At 44.0% G+C, this 27,136-nt stretch overlaps 1 protein-coding gene across 2 annotated transcripts in view; it reads right to left on the minus strand.

The window, feature by feature from the left end:
* The window catches only part of UBAC2 (UBA domain containing 2), a 298,565-nt gene that overhangs the window by 242,679 nt on the left and 28,750 nt on the right, over nt 1-27,136 (minus strand). For both annotated transcript variants that reach the window (XM_075336716.1, XM_075336715.1), the window contains exons 3-5: nt 10,580-10,707; nt 4,156-4,275; nt 2,348-2,454 (exon numbers count right to left, since the gene is read on the minus strand). In XM_075336716.1, coding sequence (XP_075192831.1) covers nt 2,348-2,454; nt 4,156-4,275; nt 10,580-10,707 — 355 coding nt within the window. The remainder of the gene's footprint in view (nt 1-2,347; nt 2,455-4,155; nt 4,276-10,579; nt 10,708-27,136) is intronic.

Consider the following 27,136-nt stretch of genomic DNA (forward strand, 5'->3'; position numbering starts at 1 on the left):
CCTCCACCTTGCTGGCGTCTGAGTCGGAGTGGAGCACTCTGCCCTTTACTGATCCAGCCTCTGCCCATCCATCTGGCCCATCAAGAGTCACTCTCATTTCATCAGTCCATAAAACCTTTGAAAAATCAGTCTTAAGATAAAAAGTCAAGACTGGGCCAAGAAATATCTCATGTTTCTTGTTCAAAGTTGGTCGTTTTTCAGCCTTCCTTACCTTAGCCATGTCCCCGAGTATGTGCTTTTTGATACTCCAATAACGTTGCAGCTCTGAAATATGGCCAAACTGGTGGCAAATGGCATCTTGGCAGCTTCACGCTTGGTTTTCCTCAATTCATGGGCAGTTATTTTTCGCCTTTTCTGCCCAACACGCTTCTTGCGACCCTGTTGGCTATTTGCCATGAAACACTTGATTGTTCGGTGATCACGCTTCAAAAGTTTGGCAATTTCAAAACTGCTGCATCCCTCTGCAAAACATCTCACAATTTTGGACTTTTCCGAGCCCATCAAATTTCTCTTCTGACCCATTTTGCCAAAGGCAAGGAAGTTGCCTAATAAGTATGCACACCTTATATCGGGTGTTGATGTCATTACACCACACCCCTCCTCATTACAGATATGCACATCACCTGATTTACTTAATTGGTAGTTGGCTCTCAAGCCTATACAGCTTGGAGTAGGACAACATGTATAACAAGTATCATGTGATCAAAATACTCATTTGCCTAATAATTCTGCACACAGTGTATGGGCAGGACAGAGATCTCCCTGAGAATCTGCCTCCAGAGCTTATTATAAAAGGAGACGATACCAGAGTGAGATATATAGATTGGAAGAGCAGACTGTCTGTCATTTACATATAAGAAAAATGTGGATTTCCCTGAATACATCAGATCACAGATAAAAAGATAACCGAAATAATTCCTTGTTATGACCTGTATGCCCATATAGACGGATCCTACTGACAGATGCCCTTTAATGGTTTACTAACAGATGCTAGGTGACTATCTTTGCCCTACAAGTGCACTTTATTGGCATTTTTGACAAAAGCCTGATGTTATAGGATAATAAAGATTAAATCTGTGTCTTGTACATATGTATATAATAATTAAAGAGGGGGCATTATAGGGTTGGAGGCCTCATTTTCCCTTCAAAGAAACCGAACAGCCACAATTTTGATGGTATTCAATATGGTGAACAAAAATATATCGGTAAAGGAAATTACCCCAGGCAACGAATTAACAAATCAGATTTTCAGTGAAAGCTGAAATCAAGCTGGTTGGTACAGGTAACGCCAACCTTTGTCCCTATGTGCTAGTTGTAAATAGTATCTTGCCCACATTGTAATCTAGCAGGTCGTCACCCCTAAAGCTCACATGTTGTATACATTTTAGTGGTTTTGTAGCCAGAAAAAAATTATATATTTTGCATGCAAATGAGGGGGCTGTGCAGCACCTTTGTAGGGGCCAAGGCTCAGCACTCGGTCACACTCCCTCAATTTGCATACTTAGCATTATCATCTTGATTGACAGCGCTCACTTGCTCAAACTCAATCAGTGGCTCTGCTTTGGCACTTTCGCCCTGACATTTTGTTATTGTTAGTTCTCACCGATGGTTACTGTCTGTAGTACAGTACCGAGCGGAGGCTGCAGAGAGGGGACAGTGGTGGGAGCGGTAATGACACTATGCGAGCATGGCTACTGTGTCCCTGTGGAGCTACAGAGCTGATGATTGTCATACCTAGATTGAGCACGCTGGACTCAGCGGCTCTGCCCCTCCGCTTGCTACAGTACGACAAACAGGAACCAATGTTTAGATATGGCAATGACAATATGTTAGCATGGCTGCAATGTCTGTGCAGTGCCACTAAAATCTGCACTACCGGTATGACTTTTATGGGAGCTAAGTCCCGTACAAGCTTGCATAAAGGTTTTGGCTTAGCCAAGCATGCATGTGTTCTTATAAAGGAGAGGAGAGTAATCCACACCAGACACCACTTCTAGTAGGACAAAGGATTGGCCATGCTGAAGTCCAACATGCTTGATCCTCCTTAGCTCTACTGTCAAGGCAGAGGGTGACATCCCCACACACATGGTTAACTTAAGTTCCCAAACATACTCTATGCCTGTCTGCTTTCCTTCACATCATAGGTAAAAGTGAAAGTATCATGATGTAGCTTTTGGACGCCTTTGAAAGGCTTACAAGTTTGTGGTTCGGCTCTAACACAGAAGAAATGAACCACACTTAGATGTAACGTAATCAAGTTACGCCTAACAGTTTACCACGCAAAGTTCTCACACTTCTTTCTCAAAAACACTTCTAATTGAAGAAAAAAAAAAGAAAAAAGACTTACAATCCAGAAGGCAGAGTAGAAAGCGTTAAACCAGCCACAACTTCTACACCTTGAACAAGCAGGATATCAAAAAGTGCTGAAAGTATCCATGTCCCAAGCAAATATGACTGAAAAAAAGTAACAAACATTGATTTTACTACAATAAAAAACAAAATCGCACCAAAGAGGGGGAAAAAAAGTGTCAAAGCTGACATTTCACTGCACAAAGTGATACCTACCCACTCCTCGACTGACAAACAGGCTCCCGCTAGTAACTAGTTCTTATAGAGAATAACCTGGCACTCCAAAGGAACAAGGGTGCAAAGTCAATATCTTTATTTAGTTATGGCATTAGACGCTGCTTCTGCTCACCCCACGCTACACACCAAGTTTCCTTTCTTGGAGGTTCTCTTGTTTTTCCCCTCATCCGTATAAGCGGCCTGTACCCATGGGGCTTTATACTCCTGTGTATGTGAAATAAAGCTGCAAACCTCCTTTAGATTGAGCTTGAAATAGGCTAGAAACTAAGCCGAAACGTTGCTCTTTTTGGTTTGCCTTTCTGTTCATTAACTTTGGGCCTTATAACTAAAATAAAGATATTGACTTTGCAACCATTTTACCTTGTTCTTTTGGAGTGCCAGGTTATTCTCTATATACTGCTTTATGTTTCCTGTGCACCCATTCCTTTCCAAACAGTGAGCAAGAATATCCTACTTTTAGTTCTTATACTAACCAGAAACAAAAGGCGTTATGTCTGTCACCCCGGTGGCTCTGCTTCACCCGCTAAATGTCTGAGGGACGAAACGGAGTTTAGTTCATAGCAGGAAAACTATTTGGTGCTCTAGGGCATGAACTGTAAACTACTAGACTAAATAGTAATTAGTTGATTAAAGCACCACTCCATCTTATGACTGCAACTTCTAACTGTCTGGAAGTCAAAGGTAACAATCACAACTCTCAATGCAAGTATATGAGAGTCTCGTCATTGCTCTCATAGACTTATGCGGGCTTTACACGCTACTATATTTCTAGCAATTGCTAGCGATATCGTACGCAAAAGCACCCGCCCCCGTCGTGCATGCGATATCGTGTAATCGCTGCCGCAGCGAACATTATCGCTACGGCAGCGTCACATGCACTTACCTGGTCGGCGTCGGCGCTGTGACTGCCGAACAATCCCTCCCTCAAGGGGGAGGTGCGTTCGGCGTCACGGCGACGTCACCGCGACGTCACTAAGCGGCCGGCCAATCAAAGCGGAGGGGCGGAGATGAGCGGGACGAACATCCTGCCCACCTCCTTCCTTTCTCATTGCGGGCGGGACGCAGGTAAAGTGAGGTTCCTCGCTCCTGTGGTGTCACACACTGCGATGTGTGCTGCCGCAGGAACGAGGAACAACATCTATAAAAAAACATTAACAATTTTTGGTTTTAGGACAACCTCTCCATGGTGAACGATTTTCACCAATTTGGAAGACGTCTAAGGTCGCTGGCAAGTGTTACACGCTGCGATACCGTTAATGACGCCGGATGTGCGTCACTAACTACGTGACCCCAACGATAAAACATTAACGATATGGTAGCGTATAAAGTCCCCTTTACAATGAGTGGTGATCCTTAGCTCCCCCAGCAAACACTGGAGCAATCCGGCAGGTCAGATATTGCTGGAGGCCAACAGGAGCAGCACCAATAACAGATGAAGATGGTCGCTGGTAAGTATTAGACTAGGGTCAAAAAATTATATTAGCAGCAAAACTCCAGCACTGTAATAAAATCACAACAAAACTGGAGGGTTTTATTCTATAAAGATTAGAAGACAAGTAAATGACTTACTGTAAATTTTTGACTGCCAAATCTTCTCTCTAACGTCCTAAAATTGTAGATCAGTAAGCTGCTACAGAAGGTGTCCTTCAGATCTAGACACACTATCCTCCCAGAGATCAGCTTCCAGACCTGAAAATTGAACGAATAATTGACATTTGTTGTGTATAGTGGTGTTCTCTAGGTGATTATTTTAGGAACATGTATATCTGTACATGAGATCACTAGGTAAGGGATAAAATTATCCCAAGTTGGTGAGGAAATAGGTCAGTAAATCACTTAAATATTTCAAAAGAGTAAAATATCATTACTTATAAAATCTTTACACAGAAAAGGTTGCTACTATCAAAATAACGCTGAGTTACCAACACAGAACTGAACCATGAGGCAGCTACGATCCCATGGCATCAGCCTTATGTTAAGCGTCATTGGGGGAATTCTGGCCTCATTTGTGCAAAAAAAACAAAAAATCTTTCATGTCTTTAAGTATTTCATACTATAATATAATAAATATACATGTGGTTTGTTTGTTTAACTTTATTTTGTGTTTTAAAAGTTTCAGATAAGGGGGTGTCGTTTTATTCAAAAGGGCTAAGAGTGGTATGGTCCAATGAGGGACATTGTGCGCCAAATGTCTAGCACAATAGTCTGGCATAAAGTAAGCCTTCAATAAGTGGTGTAAAGTTGGACTAGAATGTCTTAAAATTTGACAGCATTAGCAAACAGCATGAACGATTTTAATAAAACTGCCTATTTTAGGACGGTCTAGTCTAACGCCCCACAAACCTTCTTTTATAGCTGTTGGCTGATTGTTTAACCAGCAGCTATCTCGGTTGCCCCTCCAATACACAGTGGTGCTTCCTCTGCCAAAACCTCCTGTGTTCCCTAGGAAAGAGCCACTGTCAGACAAACAAAAAAAAAAAAGACATGATGGATCGTGCGAGGTTCTGCAGCAGGAGCGTGCGAGGTTCTGCAGCAAAGTGTGCAGGGTTTAAAGATAAGTGTGGCATAGTTTCAACACAATTACATAGTTCGACACAAGAACATAGTTTGAATTTATCCTTATACGTTTCCCATTGGGTTTTTTTTATTTTTTTCTATTTGTTTTTCTACTTTACTGTTTATCCCCATTTGATAGGTGCTCCATGGACAATGCTACCAGGTGTGTATCTTGTCAGATGTATGCATGCCTTGAGCAGCCGTTTGAGGGTGAATATGTCTGAACTCGATGCAAGCATGTTGCGTGTTTGGAAGCCAAGGTAACTGATCTAAATACGCAGCTTGCAACACTCAGGGGCATTGCAAACCTGGAGAGGAGTTTAGAGCTCACTGAGCTTTCTCTGGCTGGGGCCAGTGATATGGAGGAGGGTGGAGGTGGAGAAGATCAGGACCCAGAGGTAGGTAGTTGGGTAACAGTTAGAAGAAGAGGTAGGGGAAAAAGTGTCAGGGAGCCTAGTCCTGACCTTGCACAACCTAGTAAATATGCCTGTTTGGCTGATATTAGGAATGAAGGGCCAGGACTAGGGTCACTACAGCAGGACGTTGCTCCTAGCAACCAGGAAAACAACTGCTGTAGGAAGGAGGGAAATAGGAGTGCAGCAAAGCCCAGACAGATGTTAGTGGTAGGGGACTCTATAATTAGGCGGACAGACAGGGTCATCTGTCGCCGAGACCGTGAATGCCGAACAGTGTGTTGTCTGCCGGGTGCTCGGGTTCGGCATATTGTGGATCGGATAGACAGATGCTGGGTGGGGCTGGGGAAAACCCAGCGGTCATGGTGCACATTGGTACTAATGACAAAGTTAGAGGCAGGTGTAAGGTCCTTAAAAATGATTACAGGGAACTAGGAGAGAAGCTGAAGTCCAGGACCTCCAAGGTGGGGTTTTCAGAAATACTACCGGTGCCACGAGCGTCACTAGAAAGACAGCGGGAGCTTAGGGAGATAAACACGTGGCTTAGAAATTGGTGCAGGAAGGAAGGGTTCGGGTTCATGGAGAACTGGGCTGACTTCTCAGTCGGCTACAGGCTCTACGGTAGGGACGGGCTGCACCTCAATGGGGAAGGTGCAGCTGTGCTGGGGGAGAAAATGGTCAGACGGATGGAGGAGCTTTTAAACTAGGATCTGGGGGGAGGGAGGGTAGTGGAGCAAAAAAGGGGATAGATAGAGCAGATAGAGACAGTGAGATGGTAGGGGTCAATGAAGGATTAGGGGGGGATGGGACATGCAAGGAACGTAGGGAGGCTAGGAGTAATAAAGGTGTTAATAGGATTAAATGTCTACTGGCAAATGCAAGAAGTCTTGCAAACAAAATGAATGAATTGGAGACTCTTATGTCAACCATGGATTATGATGTGGTGGGCATTACGGAAACCTGGCTGGATGAAAGCCATGACTGGGTGACAAATATACAGGGTTATAGTACATTTAGGAGGGACAGGAAAGACAAAAAAGGTGGTGGGGTGTGTATATTTATCAAATCTAACCTAAAACCTGTGTTGAATGATGACATTGGGGGGAACAGCAACAATGTAGAGTCAGTATGGGTAAATGTACATGGGGAGGAGAATAATGGAAAAATGCTAATTGGAGTTTGCTATAAGCCTCCTAACATACCTGAACAAATAGAGGGTGAAATGCTGGAACAAATTGAAAAGGCAGCTAATAATAATAATCGGGTTCTTATTATGGGGGATTTAAACTATCCAGACATACAGTGGGACATAGAATTTTCTGGTTGTGCTAAAAGCTGTAAATTCTTATCTACCATTCAAGACCATTTCCTCTCTCAGATGGTAGATGAACCGACGAGGGGGGATAATTTGCTAGATTTGGTCCTGTCAAATAGACCGGATACAATTTCAGATCTACAGGTCCGGGAGCACTTGGGCACCAACGATCATAATATGGTAAGCTTCAACGTAATATTCAATAGAACATTTCAAAGGGGAAATGCTAAAACCTGGAATTTTAGGAAAGCTCATTTCAACAAATTAAGGGAAGAGCTTAAATGTGTAGATTGGGACAAAGTCATGGTAACTGGGGATACTGAACATAAATGGGGAAAGTTTAAGGATATATTGCTAGAGTCCTGTAAAAAACTTATACCCTCTGGTAATAAAACGTCCTGGAATAAAAAAAAAACACTATGGATAAATAAGACTGTACAAAGTATAATAAAACAAAAACAAAGGGCGTTTAAAATCTTGAAGGCTCAGAATACAGAAATAGCATTTCAGGAGTATAAAGATATCAATAGGCAATGCAAATAAAGAAATCAAACAAGCAAAACTAGCTACTGAAACAAAAATCGCCAATGACATTAAAATAAATCCCAAAATCTTTTATAAATACATTAATGCCAAAAGGAAAACAAAGGATAGTATTGGCCCCTTAAAATATCATAACAAGTTAGTTATAGATGACAAACAAAAGACTGAGATATTAAATAGGCATTTCTCATCTGTGTTCACCAAGGAACTGACTGTACCAGGGATCATTCAACAAGTGAAAAATCAAAGTTCACCACCCGATATAATTAATTTAACACAAGAAGAAGTACGCCTACGTCTGAGTACATTAAACATTGACAAATCCCCAGGGCCAGATGGCATTCATCCACGAATATTGAGGGAATTGAGCTCCGTAATTGACAGACCGCTGTATCTCATCTTTTTAGGCTCGCTTGTAACAGGGTTGGTGCCTCAGGATTGGAGGATTGCTGATGTGGTACCGATATTTAAGAAAGGTAAGAGGGAAGATCCAGGCAACTACCGTCCAGTAAGCCTGACATCAGTAGTATGCAAAGCTTTTGAGGGCATTTTAAGGGATGACATGCAAAAATATGTTGCAGAAAATAATATAATAACTGACAGACAGCATGGATTCATGAAAGATAAGTCGTGTCTAACCAACCTGTTGGGGTTCTATGAGGGGGTAAGTGCAAACCTGGATATTGGTAATGCAGCTGATGTGATTTATTTGGACTTTGCAAAGGCATTTGATACTGTACCACATAATAGCCTTATACTAAAGCTCCAGAAGCAAGGACTGGGGGAAACTATATGCAACTGGGTAAGGAATTGGCTAAAAGATAGAAAACAAAGAGTAGTCATAAATGGAACATTCTCTAAATGGGCCATAGTCAGCAGTGGGGTGCCGCAGGGATCTGTGCTAGGACCAATTCTTTTTAATCTCTTTATTAATGACCTTGTGGATGGGATTGATAGTAAAGTGTCAGTCTTTGCTGATGACACCAAACTATGTAGGATATTAAAAACTGACCTTGATAGTATAATATTACAAAAAGATCTAGATAAGATGTCAGAATGGGCAGATACTTGGCAAATGAGATTTAATGTTGATAAATGTAAAGTAATGCACCTAGGACGGAGTAATCCTATAACTGCGTATACATTAAATGGAAGTAAACTCGGGACTACAGAACAGGAGAAGGACTTGGGTATTGTCATTACAAATAAGCTGAGCAGCAGCACTCAATGTCAGGCAGCAGCTGCAAAAGCAAACAAGATTCTAGGGTGTATAAAAAGAGAGATTAGATCCCGGGATCCCAACGTATTGTTACCTCTCTATAAATCACTTGTAAGGCCACATCTGGAATATGGGGTCCAGTTTTGGACTCCACATTTTAAAAAGGACATTCAGAAGTTAGAGTCAGTTCAAAGGCGGGCAACTAGACTATTACAAGGAATGGAAGGCCTCCCATATGATGGCAGATTGAAAAAGTTAGATATGTTTAGCTTAGAAAAAAGACGTCTCAGAAGAGATCTCATTTATATGTATAAATATATGTGTGGTCAATATAAAGGACTGGCACATGACTTATTTCTTCCGAAAACAATACTAAGGACCAGGGGGCACTCACTGCGAGTGGAAGAAAAGAGATTCCGGCAGCTAAATAGGAAAGGGTTCTTTACAGTTAGAGCAGTCAGACTGTGGAATACCCTACCACAAGAGGTAGTAATGGCAGATACTATAACAGCTTTCAAAAAAGGGCTGGATGATTTCCTCAGTACACTAAACATTGTTGGTTATAAATGACTAAGTGACCAAATGGAGAACTGGTGGAGGAAGGTTGAACTAGATGGACCTAGGTCTTTTTTCAACCTTAGTAACTATGTAACTATGGATCCTTAACTAACCTGGCAATCATCTGTCAAGACTCCCATATACATTATACAATGACAGCTTGGGCTGTAAGGGGTACTTTGCACGCTGCGACATCGCAAGCCAATGCTGCGATGTCGAGCGCGATAGTCCCCGCCCCCGTCGCAGCAGCGATATCTTGTGATTGCTGGCGTAGCGAACATTATCGCTACGCCAGCTTCACATGCACTCACCTGCCCTGGGACGTCGCTCTGGCCGGCAAACTGCCTCCTTCCTAAGGGGGCGGGTCGTGCGGTGTCACGGTGACGTCACACGGCAGGCGGCCAATAGCAGCGGAGGGGCGGAGATGAGCAGGATGTAAACATCCCGCCCACCTCCGTCCTTCCGTATTGCAGCCGGGACGCAGGTAGGAGATGTTCCTCGCTCCTGCGGCTTCATACACACCGATGTGTGCTGCCGCAGGAACGAAGAACTACATCGTATTTGCACACTACGATATTGACTGCGACGCCGTAAGTGCGTTACTTTCGATTTGACCCCCACCGACATCGCACCTGCGATGTCGTAGTGTGCAAAGCCCGCCTAAGTCAATGAGATCAATACAAGGCTTAGACTGAGAAAGCAATTACCAATCCCCACAGAACACACTATGTGAGTCGACTAAAGACAATTGCCATCACGTTTCAGAAGAGGATCGGAACATCACTTGTAATCGGAGAACATGGCAACGGGTAGATTATAACTACATGCATTTTACATGACATATATATTTATAAAGGATTAGAAATACTTTTTTGTGGTTCTTCTGTAAAATAGTGTAAGCATACAGTATAATCTGCCCCGCATACATTATGCCGTTCAACAGGTTTTCATTTTTGGATTGTAAAGGCGATTTGTATGCCGGTTACTGGTTTGATTTGCAATTACACAATTATCAACTAAAAAAGTACATTTCTAACCTGAAAAACCTTCCCACAATTTTGCTTCAAAGAAGTGACTTGAAAAGAATAACAAGGGGGAAGGGAAAGTACTGATTACAGGCCGAGCTTGTTGCGTTAGATAAGGCTGGGTGCAATGTGATCAGTCCTATTTGATTTCTTTATTATGCTTGCCATTGGGGCTCACAATCTAAATTCACTTGGAGTGTGGGAGGACACATAACATACTGTTACTGCGGTTCCTCCCACACTCCAAGTGAATTTAGATTGTAAATAAAAAATTGGACAAGCAAGTTGTCCCCATGTTACAACTTGCTTGTCCAATTTTTTATTTGCAAACGCCTCTAAAACTTTTAATTTTGTCCTTACTTACATGGAAACTTTCTTTTATTGCTTGCAAGTTATAGACAAAATATGACTGCTGCTGTTGAAACAGGAATGCCAGCAGAAGGGACAGTGCACTGGGGAGAAGTAGAAGGCCTTTAGACAAGGGAGCTTTATCTGCAAAATAATGAAAAAAATAAAGAACACGTGAGATACAGAAATCACTGAGAACCAATCACTTCTCCTTGTTTCAATGGTCACTGGTCTCTTTGATGAATAATTTATTCTCTAACCTCAATCTATTTTCTATGGTAAAAGGTAAAACATGTAAATGTGAAAAATCAATATGTGAGAAGTTGACAAATAAACTACATATTCTATCATGAGTACAATCACTAGATATTGTGTTTATGGGGGTGAAAGTAACGTGGCTGTGATGTGCAGGCTACGTTCCCATGGAACAGGTTTGCTGGGAGTCTCCCGCCATTGTATATACTGCTATGATTATCATTGTGACAAATGTGCGGGGGAAGCACCTACCTCTGCACCTCCAGTCAATTTACACTGGGATACATTTATTACAATACCGTGTACTTTACTGACATTGTAAACTATAGCGGATTTTTTGCTAGCGAATACACAACGGAAAAGTCCCTATTTTCACACAATGGAATCGTAGCCTCAGACTACATGATTATGTTGGAAGTAGTTTCTGGAAACACTGCCCTACAATATGTAGAAGCATCTGTCCATCTTGTCATTTCTGAAGCCATGGCCAGAAGACAAGCTGGTGATACATAGACGTTATGGTCCCGATTCACCAAGCGGATTTGTCAGGATTCGGACATAGACCCACTAGAAAAGTCATATAATTTTTGAGCAATGCAAAGAAGTGAAAAATTTTGAAACTTTAATGTTTTTACATAAATTTTTTAAAAAGTCGGTGGAGCGTGGGTGGACAAGCATACCGGTCAAATCCTTCATAATTTATGACATTTCAGAAAGTGCACATGGCAGCTAAAAAAATATACCAGATTCAATAATAGGCACATGACTAATGATCTGGCACATTTTAATCCTGTCGTCCCTTCATTACAAGAGGCATACAGAACGTCAGACGTAAGGGGGTGGATCACTACTCAGCGCTACTGTGATCCGCTCATCCCCATCAAGTGAGCCCCGGGCTCTGTAACCTCTGGGATCCGGTGATATCACGTCAACTTCCAGTTGACCTGACATCACCGAGGCAAGACCCAGTCTCCCTGAGTGTCTGGGCTGTGGGCAGAGTTTCACCACCCGTCACAGCCCAACATCGCTCCTGCTTGCGGCACTCAGCAGTGAAGGAGAACACACGCGAGATGATGGGCTGTGATGGGTGGTGAAATGCTGCCTACAGCTCAGTCACTCAGTGAGACTGAGGTCAGCCTTGGTAATGTCAGGTCATCTGGAAGTTGACGTGACATCACCGGATCTCAGAGGTCACGGAGTCCGGGGGGGGGGGGGGGGAGGGTGTCACTTGATGGGGATGAGTGGACTGCAATAGCGCCACTCAGAGGCAGAATTTACTACACAAGGTATTTGAGAAAAGCCTTCTTATGAGCTTTACATCAATGTGGACACTAATGCTGAGTAGGAACCACCACTTCAGTGAAGAAAGATCTAACTTTCTGCATGTTTAACCCTTCAATGTTAATTCTACCTCATGGGGCCTCAGAATTGCTCTGCAGCCAGAAGACTAAAGGGTGCTTTACACGCTGCGACATCGCTAGCGATCTCGTTAGCGATGTGACACGCCAGATCGCAGATAAGATTTGCCGAGATCGCACATAGGTCATTTTTGTAGCGCCGGTCACATGTGTGATCTCGGCAAATCGTATGTGCGATCTGGCGTGTTACATCGCTAACGAGATCGCTAGCGATGTCGCAGCGTGTAAAGCACCCTTAAGTCAGTTAATGGCACCAGCAGAACATTTCTATGCACAGTGACTACCTGGTAGCTGGGATTTGACCAGCAATCGTGTACAGAATCATGAAAAAAGTATTTTTTATTAGTCATTGTTCTTACATGACCATGGTAGAGTGTAATATACAAAACGGATAGCCATGTACACAAGTCCAGGAACGACGCAGAAAGTGGCCTCAAAATTGAACAACATTATGTGACCACATATGACCTGATTGCATACACATATATGTGACTAAGGAATAGGGCCAGGTATGCTGTATACAGCATAAATATATGGCTACAGAGTTCGTGAAACCACTTTTCTTTTTACACTGGTAATCTTGTGTCACACATCTCCAGATGGATTGAGACAGCAAAGGTAAGAAAAGACACATCGGAAATCATTCAGACGTAGTTAGTGCTCAATTATTAGCACTCTATAATTAGCAGACTTTGTATAAACAAGATGATCATGAATTAGAAACTAATTGATGTCAACTATAAAAAGATGCTTTTTTACACTCAAACACCTAACACAAACACAGCATTTAGCTCCTATATTTTCTAAAGGTGGGTTCAGTAGCACATACAGATACCTAGTTTCACTTACAAAAAAAAAAAAAAAAAACAGCTTAAAAAGGTAATCTGTCACTAGGTTGTTCCATCTAATCTGAGAGCAGCATAATGTGAGATAGAGACCCTGATTCCAGCGGTGTGTCACTTAGGGTGGTGTCACACACAGCGACGACGACAACAACGTCGCTGCTACGTCACCATTTTCTGTGATGTAGCAGTGATGTTGCTGTGTGTGACATCCAGCAACGACCTGGACCCTGCTGTGAGGTCGCCGGTCGTTGCTGAATGTCCAGCTTCATTTTTTGGTCGTCGCTCTCCCGCTGTGACGCACACATCGCTGTGTGTGACAGCGAGAGAGCGACGAAATGAAGCGAGCAAGGAGCAGGAGCCGGCGCCTGGCAGCTGCGGTAAGCTGTAACCAGGGTAAAGATCGGGTAACCAAGGGAAGCCCTTTCCCTGGTAACCCGATATTTACCTTCGTTACCAGCGTCCGCCGCTCTCGCTGTCAGTGCCGGCTCCCTGCACATGTAGCTGCAGTACACATCGGGTAATTAACCCAATGTGTACTGTAGCTAGGAGTGCAGGGAGCCAGCGCTAAGCAATGTGCGCGGCTCCCTGCACATGTAGCACAGCGACGCGTGTCGTTATGATCGCTGCTGTTTCTGCTGTGTTTGACAGCTAAGCAGCGATCATAACAGCAACTTACAAGGTCGCTGTTGCATCACAGAAAATGGTGACGTAACAGCGACGTCGATGTCGCTGTCGCTGTGTGTGAACCCAGCTTTAGTGAGGTGCTTAGTGTAGCTTTTATAAAACCACTGTTTAATTAGCAGGATAATACCATTAAAGGACTACTTGGCATGTCCAGTCCAGTCGCTGCATGAGCTCGTTATAACCCTGCTCTACATTCAAATAGATCTAGATCTGCAGCAGAGAAAATAGTGATGTTATCAAAATGACAGCAAACAGCTCAGTAAGTGACACATTGCTGGAATCAGAGTCTCTGTCTCTACATTATGCTGCTCTCAAATGAGGTAGCAAAATCCTGCTGTGTCTCATAAGCATACCTTTGGAAAGTACAGGTGCTGAATAAAATGGTTGTAATGGCTGTTTGGGGACAAAAAAAAAACATCTGACAGGTTCCCTTTAACTCTAAGAACACCATCTTTGCTTTACATGGATCTGAGCCATAAAAAGCAAGGCTGACTGAAGAAAGTACAGGGTGTGATACTGTTATTCAAGCGGTTGTTCATATGGTGAGAAGTTTTAGGCTAAGTGCGCGCGCTGGGTGATGCAGAAATTTGCTGCACCAAATCTGCATCTTCTGTCAGAAAAACACACTAAAAACAGGGTGCGTTTTTGCCATATTTTTCATAATGAAGTCAATGGTTTAAAGAGCTAAAAAACGCATAAAGCATCAAAAACAGTGTGTGTACATAACCTTAGCATGTAAAATGTAAATAAAAAAAAAATGTAACAAGGCAAAGAGATCCTGAATCCAATGATGTATTACTTAGAATACTGGCTGCAGCTGTTCTGACACAATCAGAATTTTTAGATTAAAGGGTGCTTTACACGCTGCGACATCGCTAACGATATATCGTCGGGGTCACGGTGTTCGTGACGCACATCCGGCGTCGTTAGCGACATCGCAGCGTGTGACAGCTAGGAGCGTTGATCGTTGACCCATCACTCCTTTACATAATATCGTTGGTGCTACATGCCGCTGGTTGTTCGTCGTTCCTGCGGCATCACAAATTGCTGTGTGACACCGCAGGAACGACGAACATCTCCTTACCTGTGTCCACTGGCAATGAGGAAGGAAGGAGGTGAGCAGGATATTCCGCCCGCTCATCTCCGCCCCTCCGCTTCTATTGGACGGCTGCCGTGTGACGTCGCTGTGACGCCGCACGAACCGCCCCCTTAGAAAGGAGGCGGTTCGCTGGCCACAGCGACGTCGCAGGGAAAGTAAGTCTATGTGACGGGTGTAAGCGAGGTTGTGCGACACGGGCAGCGATTTGCCCATGACGCACAACCGACAGGGCGATTACGCTCGCTAGCGATATTGATATCGCAGCGTGTAAAGTGCCCTTAAGGCCCTGTGCGCTCTAGAAAAAGGATTTTTCTCAAGATATTTCTTTAGAGTCTGAAAGATTAGCACACTTGCGTTCAAAAAACGCACCAGTAACCCACTGAAAAACGCATGCGTTTTTACCACGTTTTTTCCGCAGGTTGGTCCCTGCGTGTTTTTTACCATCATCTATGGCAAAAAAACGCAGGTAGCTGCAGAAATGAAGTGACATGTTCTTTTTCTCAAAAAATTCTGCAGAAAGAATGTTCTTGAGAAAAAAACGCAGTGTGCGCACAGCTATTTTTTTTTCCATAGGTATTGCTGGGGAATCTCTGCAGAAAGGTTATAACCATTTTCTCAAGAAATTTCTGCAGCAAAAACGCGGATAAAAATGCAGTGTGCGCACAGGGCCTTAGTCATGTAGCAGAGCTGAGAGAGCTGCCCCACCCACAGGTGTCAGAGGACTGCTGACTGCACTTGGTGTGATTTTGTAGTCAGAGCAATGATAAGTATCCTGCTACTTAAACAAACAGCAAATAAACAATAGATGGGACCTTGACAAGAATTCCCTGGAATCCCTGAATTTTCTGTGTTAACTCTTGCAGCATGCTGGTTTCAGCTTACATACCAAAAACCTGCTGACAGATTCCCTTTAAATAGATGAGATTTCAAAAGTCTCATCCATATGTTGCAGAATTGTACCGAGTGTAAATTGACCTGTGGAGGAAATTTTGAAATCTGTATGCATATTTTCATATTTTGTTATGTGTAGGGTGAAATGCATAAAAGTAGAAAAGCTGGAAAAATCTAGGAGTGAGGGTCCCTTAAAAATCCAGTATTAAACCATGACTAAAAACACTTGACTTTCAGGCCCTACTAGCTGCCGTCTTTTTACACTGCGAGGCAGGTCCTACCAACTAATGGGACTACAGTATTATAGTAAGGGAATGTAACATGCTGGATCCTCCGTCCGTCTCCATCTCCAACCTTTGCCGTTCTGATAACTCTATGCTGGGAAAGCCCCAAGTCTGTGTGTAACCAAGTGAAACATGACAACCGCTTATATATTTAACAACTTCTGTTTTCATGCTTCCTTATGAATAAATCCCTAATTTTAATGATAAGGGCTTGTGCACCCACCGATTTTCTCATTCTGTGATATTCTATGGGGTTGTGCATATGTCCTATTATTTCCTCAGACTGAGTGGTTCAAGCATTAAAAAAAAAAAAATGTTGACATGTCCGATTTTGATCCGAGTGCAGTTAGTTTCTACGGACTAACATAATGGAGAAGGTGGAGAAACTTTTTTTCTCTCCTCTGAAAAAACTGATCCCACTCTGATCAAACTGATGAGTCTGATTAGCGTAGTCATGATATATAGATGACATCTGGCTCACTGCTAGATGGTGGTGCTGAAGGGGAAAATAGGGGTGCTAGTAGTATAGGTAAACCTCAGAACTGGAAGAAAAAGGAGAATTTTTTGATGCAAATAAATTTTATTTTTGATGAACTGCAAAAAGTGATCCCTGAACAATGCAACACCAACGTTACGGCTTGCGCCTTTCTCAAGGTTGTTGCTTAATGTGGAAGTACAAGGGAACGCGGATCACAATGGACAACCGTAGTTCAGATAAAGCAAGTGCTTCACACTTTGCAAACAAAGCAATCAAGGTATTGGACCATCCACCGCTGCTGCAAATCTCCCTGGGCATATCCTACAGGCGTTCCCCTTTTCTCCACCATCCTTCTGAATAATCTACTCCCCAATACCTTGATTGCTTGTACTGCAAAGTGTGAAGCACCTGCTTTATCTCAACTACGGTTGTCCATTGTGATCCGCGTTCCCTTGTACTTCCACATTAAGCAACAACCTTGAGAAAGGCACAAGCCGTAACGTTGGTGTTGCATTGTTCAGGGATCACCTTTTGCAGTTAATCAAAAATAAAATTTATTTGCATCAAAAAATTCTCCTTTTTCCTTTGAGTGCTGGGGTTTACCTATACTACTGATTAGCGTAGTCAGGCCATTTTCTCGGATGGAGAGGAAACGGTAGACTGCACCTTCGGGGGATTTACCCTGTATGCCTCTGCTTTACATCATACAGGAACCTGGCATCTAGCCCACATTCCTCCAGTCCCTGCCTATCTTTTCTTCTCTCCTTTTTTCACCCTCTTTCTCTTTACTTCTTTGTATGGCCGTCTCTGTTCTGTTCTTTTTATTCCTTATATCATTTCTTGATAGTTCCCTGTTTCCAAGTTACATGCTTTAGTCTTATTTTTGGTTCCTGTGCTTTAGGACACAACTACATGGACATTGGGACCTATTTGAGAATGAATCGGATATATGGAGAGATCTTTATTGTATTAGATCATCTATTGTTACAACTGTTTTCTCAACATATGTGGATGGCGGTGTCCTAGTGGTTCACTTAAGAGGACTATACATAATGTTAATACTGTTTTGCAATATCTTGTAATTCGATGAAAGTTTAATAATAATAGATTAAACATAAAGGAACCTGGCACATCCCATAATAAGGCAGTGAAGCTTGTCATTGATCACTGTTGTGCAGTGGATCTAGCCCTCACTGTGGTCTCTGCCTCACTTGTACACGATGCAGAGGTGAACAGAGCCTGCAGAAGGACAAAAACACATTTCTCATGTATTGTTGTCATCATTGGTCTGGGTTTAGCAATATGAAGATTGCGTGGATGGGTTTCAAAATTTCCTGTCCTGTCAGTAAAGGGATTTTGAAGGCAAACAGACTGAGGCCCCGATTCATCAGTTTGTGGAGTTGCCCAAAAAAGGTTTTGCGACTTTCTTTAAAAAGTGGACAGAGCTTAATGGGAATGGGGCCCAGGTATGTGACGCTGACACATTCATCATGATTTATGCCACAAAAGGTGGAGTAAATTATGAGAGCAATGTTCTCCACATCATGACTGTAGTACATCTTTTATGTTGGGCGCACAGCCACTGATACGCCAACGTCATTAGGAATTACATGCCTCAATGAATTTGGCACATCTACCGCCAGTGCACCCTTCAGGAGGAATTTAACCCTGTGTTTTAGGAATCGGTCCCTGCTGTTTCTACCGTGCACAAGTAGGACCTAATATATATACGGTGAGAGGTGGCACATACTATTATGAAGTGGACATTACTGGATGGCACATACTATTATGAAGTGGACATTACCCGGTGGCATATCCTATTATGAAGTGGACATTACCCGGTGGCATATACTATTATGAAGTAAACATTACCCGGTGGCATATCCTATTATGAAGTGGACATTACCCGGTGGCACATACTATTATGAAGTAAACATTACCCGGTGGCATATCCTATTATGAAGTGGACATTACCCGGTGGCATATACTATTATGAAGTGGACATTACCCGGTGGCACATACTATTATGAAGTGGACATTACCCGGTGGCATATACTATTATGAAATGGACATTACCCGGTGGCACATACTATCATGAAGTGGACATTTCCCGGTGGCATATACTATTATGAAATGGACATTACCCGGTGGCACATACTATTATGAAGTGGACATTACCCGGTGGCACATACTATTATGAAGTGGACATTTCCCGGTGGCATATACTATTATGAAATGGACATTACTCGGTGGCATATAGTATTATGAAGTGGACATTACCCGGTGGCATATAGTATTATGAAGTGGACATTACCCGGTGGCATATACTATTATGAAGTGGACATTAACCGGTGGCATATACTATTATGAAGTGGACATTACCCGGTGGCACATACTATTATGAAGTGGACATTACCCGGTGGCACATACTATTATGAAATGGACATTACCCGGTGGCACATACTATTATGAAGTGGACATTTCCCGGTGGCATATACTATTATGAAATGGACATTAACCGGTGGCACATACTATTATGAAGTGGACATTACCCGGTGGCAGATACTATTATGAAGTGGACATTTCCCGGTGGCATATACTATTATGAAATGGACATTACCCAGTGGCATATAGTATTATGAAGTGGACATTACCCGGTGGCACATACTATTATGAAGTGGACATTACCCGGTGGCACATACTATTATGAAGTGGACATTACCCGGTGGCACATACTATTATGAAGTGGACATTACCCAGTGGCATATAGTATTATGAAGCGGACATTACCCGGTGGCATATACTATTATGAAATGGACATTACCCGGTGGCACATACTATTATGAAGTGGACATTACCCGGTGGCACATACTATTATGAAGTGCACATTACCCAGTGGCATATAGTATTATGAAGTGGACATTACCCGGTGGCATATACTATTATGAAATGGACATTACTCGGTGGCATATAGTATTATGAACTGGACATTACCCAGTGGCATATAGTATTATGAAGTGGACATTACCCGGTGGCATATAGTATTATGACGTGGACATTACCCGGTGGCATATAGTATTATGAAGTGGACATTACCCGGTGGCATATACTATTATGAAATGGACATTACCCAGTGGTATTTACTATTATGAAGTGGACATTACCCGGTGGTATTTACTATTATGAAGTGGACATTACACGGTGGCATATACTATTATGAAGTGGACATTACCCGGTGGCATATAGTATTATGAAGTGGACATTACCCGGTGGCACATACTATTATGAAGTGGACATTACCCGGTGGCACATACTATTATGAAGTGGACATTACCCGGTGGCACATACTATTATGAAGCGGACATTACCCGGTGGCATATACTATTATGAAGTGGACATTACCCGGTGGCATATAGTATTATGAAGTGGACATTACCCGGTGGCACATACTATTATGAAGTGGACATTTCCCGGTGGCATATACTATTATGAAGTGGACATTACCCGGTGGCACATACTATTATGAAATGGACATTACCCGGTGGCACATACTATTATGAAGTGGACATTACCCGGTGGCATATACTATTATGAAATGGACATTACCCAGTGGCATATAGTATTATGAAGTGGACATTACCCGGTGGCACATACTATTATGAAGTGGACATTACCCAGTGGCACATACTATTATGAAGTGGACATTACCCGGTGGCACATACTATTATGAAGTGGACATTACCCAGTGGCATATAGTATTATGAAGCGGACATTACCCGGTGGCATATACTATTATGAAATGGACATTACTCGGTGACATATAGTATTATGAAGTGGACATTACCCAGTGGCATATAGTATTATGAAGTGGACATTACCCAGTGGCATATAGTATTATGAAGTGGACATTACCCGGTGGTATTTACTATTATGAAGTGGACATTCCCCGGTGGCATATAGTATTATGAAGTGGACATTCCCCGGTGGCATATAGTATTATGAAGTGGACATTACCCGGTGGCACATACTATTATGAAGTGGACATTATCCGGTGGTAGAAATCATCCTGAAGTGGACATTACCCAAACCGATTGGATTATGCATTTGTTAAAAGAGGTATTGCCATCTCATAAAGGGATAGCTTTAACCATCATTTTATTATCAGTGAGGGTCTGACCTCTTGAAGCCCTCCAGTTAAGGAGAATATTTTCTGCAGTGGGTCCCAATGAATGGAGCTTTGCTGTAAATTCCCAACAGTGAGTGCCCGGGATGCTGCGGTCCTATCACTAAGTATCAGTGAGGATCCCAGAGGCTGGTCTTATACTGATGATAAATTCATATTATTTCTTAGTGATAAAGTGGATATAAAAAGTTAAGTTTTTGTCATGTGAAAATAAGTCCTACCAAGGAGAATCATTTCAGAGGTTCTTGCATTAAAATAATCTGTACAATGCAATTGAAAAATAACCTACAAAGTTTGATTATAAGCCCTGTACCCTACCTCCGCCTCCTTCTCTAGCCTCACCTTAGTAAAAAATCAACAGGAATTGAGAGCTGCTGCTACCGCTCACTTCCTGTAAATTGCTCCTGCGTATGAACATGAGGAGAGAGAAGCCGGCGGTGATTGATTGGGTACAGGGCTTGCATGACGTCAGAAACTGATGTGAGCCCCGACACCGCTGGAACCGCGCCACCACCAAAGGCAAGTATAGGTTTTATTTTAATAGGTGGAAACATGTGGAATGAGACGCGGTTGTCTTTCTCCTGACATAACTTTCAACAATGAGATCCCTTTGCTGTGTTGTAAGCTGTTTAAGGACCATGGCTTTTGCTGTAAAATGCAATGCCAGAAAAATCCTACTACAACAAAAACGTTTTATGGAGTTAACAGATTCACTGTAAATGATAACAGCTGTGCACTGACTACTATTTAACAGGAGTTTAAATGATTGCCTATTTCTGAACACAACCATCTCCCCAATTATAAGAGGGTGTTCACACCTATGCAACCACATTATTTTAGTTTTGTTATTTTTTCCTCTGAAAATGATTTCAGTGGATTTGTACAGATTATGGGTGACATTAATGGTAGAAAACCTTCTGAAATGATTCTTGCAGGGTTTTTTTTTACATAACAAAACCCTAGCATTTTAACAGGGGTGTGTAAACTTCTTGTACCCACTGTATGTCACCACTTTATAGAATGGGAACACCCTTTAATTAGAATTTTAAAAACATGAACAACTCTGCACAATGTTTCTGCTGCTATTTTTCTGAGAAAAAACAGGAAGACAGAATTTCTAATGTTACACCATAGAATGTAAATGAGTTGTCTTATGGGAATTGGGGTGACATATTACTTGCAGCTAAACTTGTAGCTCAAATGAGAACACTTCCGTTGGACAGACATACAGTATATCACAAAAGTGAGTGCACCCCTCACATTTTTGAAAATATTTTATTATATATTTTCATGGGAGAACACTGAAGATATGACACATATGTAAAGTAGTCAGTACAGCTTGTAGAACAGTGTAAATTTGGTGTGCCCTCTAAATAACTCAACACACAGCCATTAATGTGTAAACTGCTGGCAACAAAAGTGAGTACACCCTTAAAGGGAACCTGTCAGGTGCAATATGCACCCAGAACCACGAGCAGTTCTGGGTGCATAGTAGTAATTCCTACCTAACCGTCCCTGTATACACTAGCATAGATAAAGAGATCTTTAGAAAAAGTATTTCTAAAGATCATGTATTATATGCTAATGAGGCTTACAACTACTTGCAAGGGCATGAGTTCCCCTTGCTAGTCGGCCCCCTTAGCATGTTAGTATGCCCCTGTGGGCATACTAACATGCTAATGAATGCACAGCTTCGCCACACATACCTCACTCTTCATGGCGGCCGGCAGAGGATGGATGTGCACTGCGTATGATCCAGAATCCTCTGGACTTCTGGTCATGTGCACTAAATTGATACCGGGTGTAAGCTTCTTGGCTTCAGTGAGGTACAGTGCGCATGACCAGAAATCTCGGGGACTCCGAATCATGCGCAGTGTGCATCCATCCTCCACCGGCCACCATCAAGATTGAGTTATCTGCACCGTCGCTGTGCATTCATTAGCATGTTAATACGCCCCTGTGAGCGTGCTAACAGGCTAAGGGGAATGGCTAGTCAAGGGAGGTAATGCCCTTGTGACTAGTCACTGGCCTCATTAGCATATAATAGACAATCTTTAGAAATACTTTTTCTAAAGATCTGTTTATTTATGCTAGTGTACAGGGACGGTTAGGCAGGGATTAGCAATATACACCCAGACCTGCTCGTGGTTCTGTGTGCACATTGCACCTGACAGGTTCCCTTTCAATTTGGTGTTATCAGTGTCACACTCTCTCATACTGGTCACTGGAAGTTCAACATGGCACCACGTGGCAAAGGATTCTGAGAACCTGAAAGAAAGAATTGTTGTTCTACATAAAGATGACCTAGGCTATAAGAAGATTGCAAACACCCTGAAACTGAGCTGCAGCAGGGAGGCCGAGACCATACAGTGGTTTAAAGTGAACCTGTCAGGTGCAATATGCACCCAGAGCCACGAGCAATTCTAGGCGTATATTGCTAATTCCTGCCTAACTGTCCCTGTATACACTAGCATAGATAAAGAGATCTTTAGAAAAAGTATTTCTAAAGATCTTTTAACATATGCTAATGAGGCCAGGGACTAGTTTCAAGGGCATTACTTCCCTTGGCTAGTCGGCCCCCTTAGCATGCAAGTATGCCCAGGTGGGCATGCTAACATGCTAATGAATGCGCAGAGTCAGAGGTATGGTTGCGCTCACCTCTGCTGGCACTGCACCCAACGCTGGATTTTGGCTCAGTGATCCCCGGACGTCTGGACATACGTACTATAAACCCGGGTGTATGCGTCCTGGCTTCAAACTGGTGTAGTGCCCGTGACCGGGTGGTGCCAGGGATCATGTGCACTGACCCTATGCCCATCGTTCTGAGGTGGTGCGACACAGATATGCGCGTCACCACTGATGACGACGCTGGGGAGTAGGCATTGAATAGCATGTTATCATGACCCTGTGGGCGTGCTAAATGCTAAGAGGACGGAATGATCGCAGGAACTAACACCATTGCGACTAGTCCATGCGCTCATTAGCATATCTTAGAGGATTTTTAGAAATACTTTTTCTAAAGATCTCTTTATCTATGGTAGTGTATACAGGGACGGTTAGGCTATGTGCGCACTGGAAAATTGACTTTTCTCAAGAAAATTCCGCAGGCATTGAAAGATTACCGCAACCGCGTTAAAAAACCGCGGCAAACCGCACCCGAAAACCGCATGCGGTTTTACCGCGGTATTGTTCGCGGTATTGCTGCCGCAGTTTTGCCACGTGCGGGTTGGTACATGTGCTTTATTGCATTCAATGCAATAAAGCCCATTGAAAAAAAAAAAAAAAAACGTAATTACTTACCGGTAATGTGTTTTTTCCGAACCCATGACGGCACCACGAGAGGATCCGCCCATCCAGGACAGGAAACCTTCAGGTTAAAAAGGGGCGGTCCTCTCGCAGCTTCAGTTTGATTACAGAGCATGAGAGGACCTCCAAAAAAAAAAAACAACAGGTTAGTAGAAGGCCACCACCAGCAAAAATTGTGGAAGGAAGAAAGGAAGGTGAACCAACCAACAATCCCCAGTGCAGGGTGGGAATATAAGGGTGCCGTCATGGGTTCGGAAAAAAATACATTACCGGTAAGTAATTACGTATTTTTCCCTCACCCTATGACGGCACCACGAGAGAATTACAGCGAAAGAAAAATTAGGGAGGGACCACAGCCTGTAGAACACGCCTCCCAAAGGTGAGGTCGGAGAAGGAAAGATCCAACCTATAATGCTTATAAAAGGTCGAGGGTGAGGACCATGTGACAGCTTTACAAATTTGAGCAATGGAAACATCCGCCCGTTCTGCCCAAGATGATACTACAGCCCGCGTGGAATGTGCCTTCAGACCCACCGGAACAGCAGCACCCCTAGCCGTGTAAGCTAACTCAATGGCGTCCCTAATCCACCTGGCCAGCATGGATTTGGAACACTTAACCCCCTTTTGAGGCCCCTGGAAAGAGACAAACAGAGACTTGTCCCTCCTCCAGGAACTGGTGACCAGAAGATACTGGATGAGACAACGACGTACATCCAGACAATGCCAACGCTGTTCCTCCGCACGCGTTAGGTTAGTGTAAAATGATGGCAATACAATCTCCTGGGACGTATGAAACCGAGAAACAACCTTGGGGAGGTACGCAGGGTCAGGGCGCAAAACTACCTAATCGTCCAGTATTTGAGTGTAAGGCGGGTCAATAGAAAGGGCCTGATTGTCGATAATCCTACGGGCCGAGGTCAGGGCTAGCAAGAGGACCGTTTTAAGGGAAAGACATTTAACAGATATGGAGTCAAGGGGCTCGAACGGAGGATCCATTAGGGCCCCCAAAACCAGGTTAAGGTCCCAAGGGGGGAGGGAGACTACCCGTCTAGGACGCTGGCGCGAACAAGCCCTGATAAACCGAGCCACCCAAGGGTTCCCTGCGACATCATAATTGTAGAGTGCCGCTAACGCGGAGATCTGGACCTTGAGTGTGCTAACCGCCAACGACTTGTCCAACCCGCACTGTAGGAACTCAAGGATGGGACCGATGGGAACCTCCCCAGTTACACTAGCCCCCAAGGAAGATAAGAACTTTTTCCAAGTCCTACAGTAGATCTTTGTCATCACAGGCTTCCTACAACCTAACAGTGTGGAAACTAAATTGGGGGGAAACCCCTTACTGGTCAGTAACGCCCTCTCAAATTCCATACCGTCAGGTGCAACTTGACAGCCGGAGGATGGCACACAGGTCCCTGGGACAGGAGATTTGGAAGTTCTGGGAGGACCCACGGGTCGGTCAGAGACATCCGAACCAGCCAAAAAAAAACATGGTCGCTTTGGCCAGAAGGGAGCAATCAGAAAGACTCTGGCCCCGTCGTTCCTGATTTTTTTCAGGACTGCGGGGAGAAGGACCAGTGGGGGAAATGCATAAGCTAGGGGAAAGTCCCACGGGATTGACAGGGCGTCCACAGCATACGGAAGTTCCTTGGGATTGAGAGAGCAGAACTGAGGAACCTTCCTGTTCTGCTTGGTGGAAAAAAGGTCAATGGCCGGAACACCCCACCTGGCCGTGACGAGGTTGAAGACAGACGGGTTGAGCTCCCACTCCCCCTCGCGCAGGCGAGTGCGACTCAGAAAATCCGCCGCTAGGTTGTCTTTTCCCCTGATGTGAACAGCAGTGAGGGACAGAAGGTGAGTTTCTGCCAGTAGCAGAATCCTATCTGCTATCAACATAAGAGACCTGGATCTCGTGCCCCCTTGATGGTTCAGATAAGCCACCGTCACCTGATTGTCTGACAACACCCGGGTATGGTGACCAGTCAGTGAAGAGAGAAGTCCAGTCAGGGCCCGTTCCACAGCCAGCAGCTCTCTGATATTGGAGGAGGAAGCCGCCTCCCTGGGCGACCAGAGACCTTGAATCGGATGGTCCAGCAGGTGAGCCCCCCATCCGGACACACTGGCATCCATGGTCACAATTCGGGACACCGGGACAGACCATGGGACTCCCCGTGTGAGGTGCGCAGGAACCAGCCACCAGTGAAGGGAGGCGATGAAGCTGGAGCTCAGGAGTAATCCGAGTGTTCAACCTGTCCCCCAGAAACGACTGATGTCCCAAAATGTCCCACTGTAGGACTTTGGTATGGCCTTGAGCCCACAACACTGCAGGAAGAGTAGAGGTCAGGGAGCCCAGAAGAGACATAGCCCGACGCAGGGACATGTGCGGAACCGCCACCGCCTGCTGCACCAGAGAGCGAATCTTCTCCACTTCGGAAGGCGGTAGACGACATTCTTGGAGGAGAGAGTCCAAAGTAAGCCCCAAAAAGACTTGCACCGTGGTCGGAAGCAACCGGGACTTCTCCCTGTTCAAAATCCAGCCGAGACTTTCCAGCTTTGAGCATACAGTCTGAAGCACGGCACTACAATGGTTCGCTGAATCCCCTACCACGAGAAAGTCGCAGGTGGGCAGTGATTTCCAGGACGAGCTTCGTGAAGATACGGGGCGCAATTGCCAGACCGAATGGTAAGGCCCTGAACTGCAGATGACGCACTGACCCCTCGAGCATCACCGCCACCCTGAGATATTTCTGGAAGGGAGGAGCGATGGGAACATGATAATACGCGTCCTTCAGATCCAGGACAGCCATATGACAATTCGGGTAGAGAGATTTGATTGTGGACTTCATTGATTCCATCTTGAAGGACAAGACCTGCAGGTGGCTGTTCAGGCCTTTGAGGTTTATGATGACCCGAAAGGAGCCGTCCGGTTTCCCGACCAAAAAGAGAGGGGAGTAAAACCCCTCTCCCCTTTCTGTCAATGGAATGTCCGTCAGGACCGCCCGGCGCAATAGGGACGTCACTTCCCCCTCCAAGGCATGTTGTTCGCTCGGGGACGTCCTCGGGGATGTCAGGAGAAAGCGCCTGGGAGGAACACTGCGAAATGGAAATGTCAGACCTGTGCGGACGATAT

The sequence above is a fragment of the Anomaloglossus baeobatrachus genome, chromosome 2, assembly GCF_048569485.1.
Source record: "Anomaloglossus baeobatrachus isolate aAnoBae1 chromosome 2, aAnoBae1.hap1, whole genome shotgun sequence".
In the NCBI taxonomy this organism is placed as follows: Eukaryota; Metazoa; Chordata; class Amphibia; order Anura; family Aromobatidae; genus Anomaloglossus; species Anomaloglossus baeobatrachus.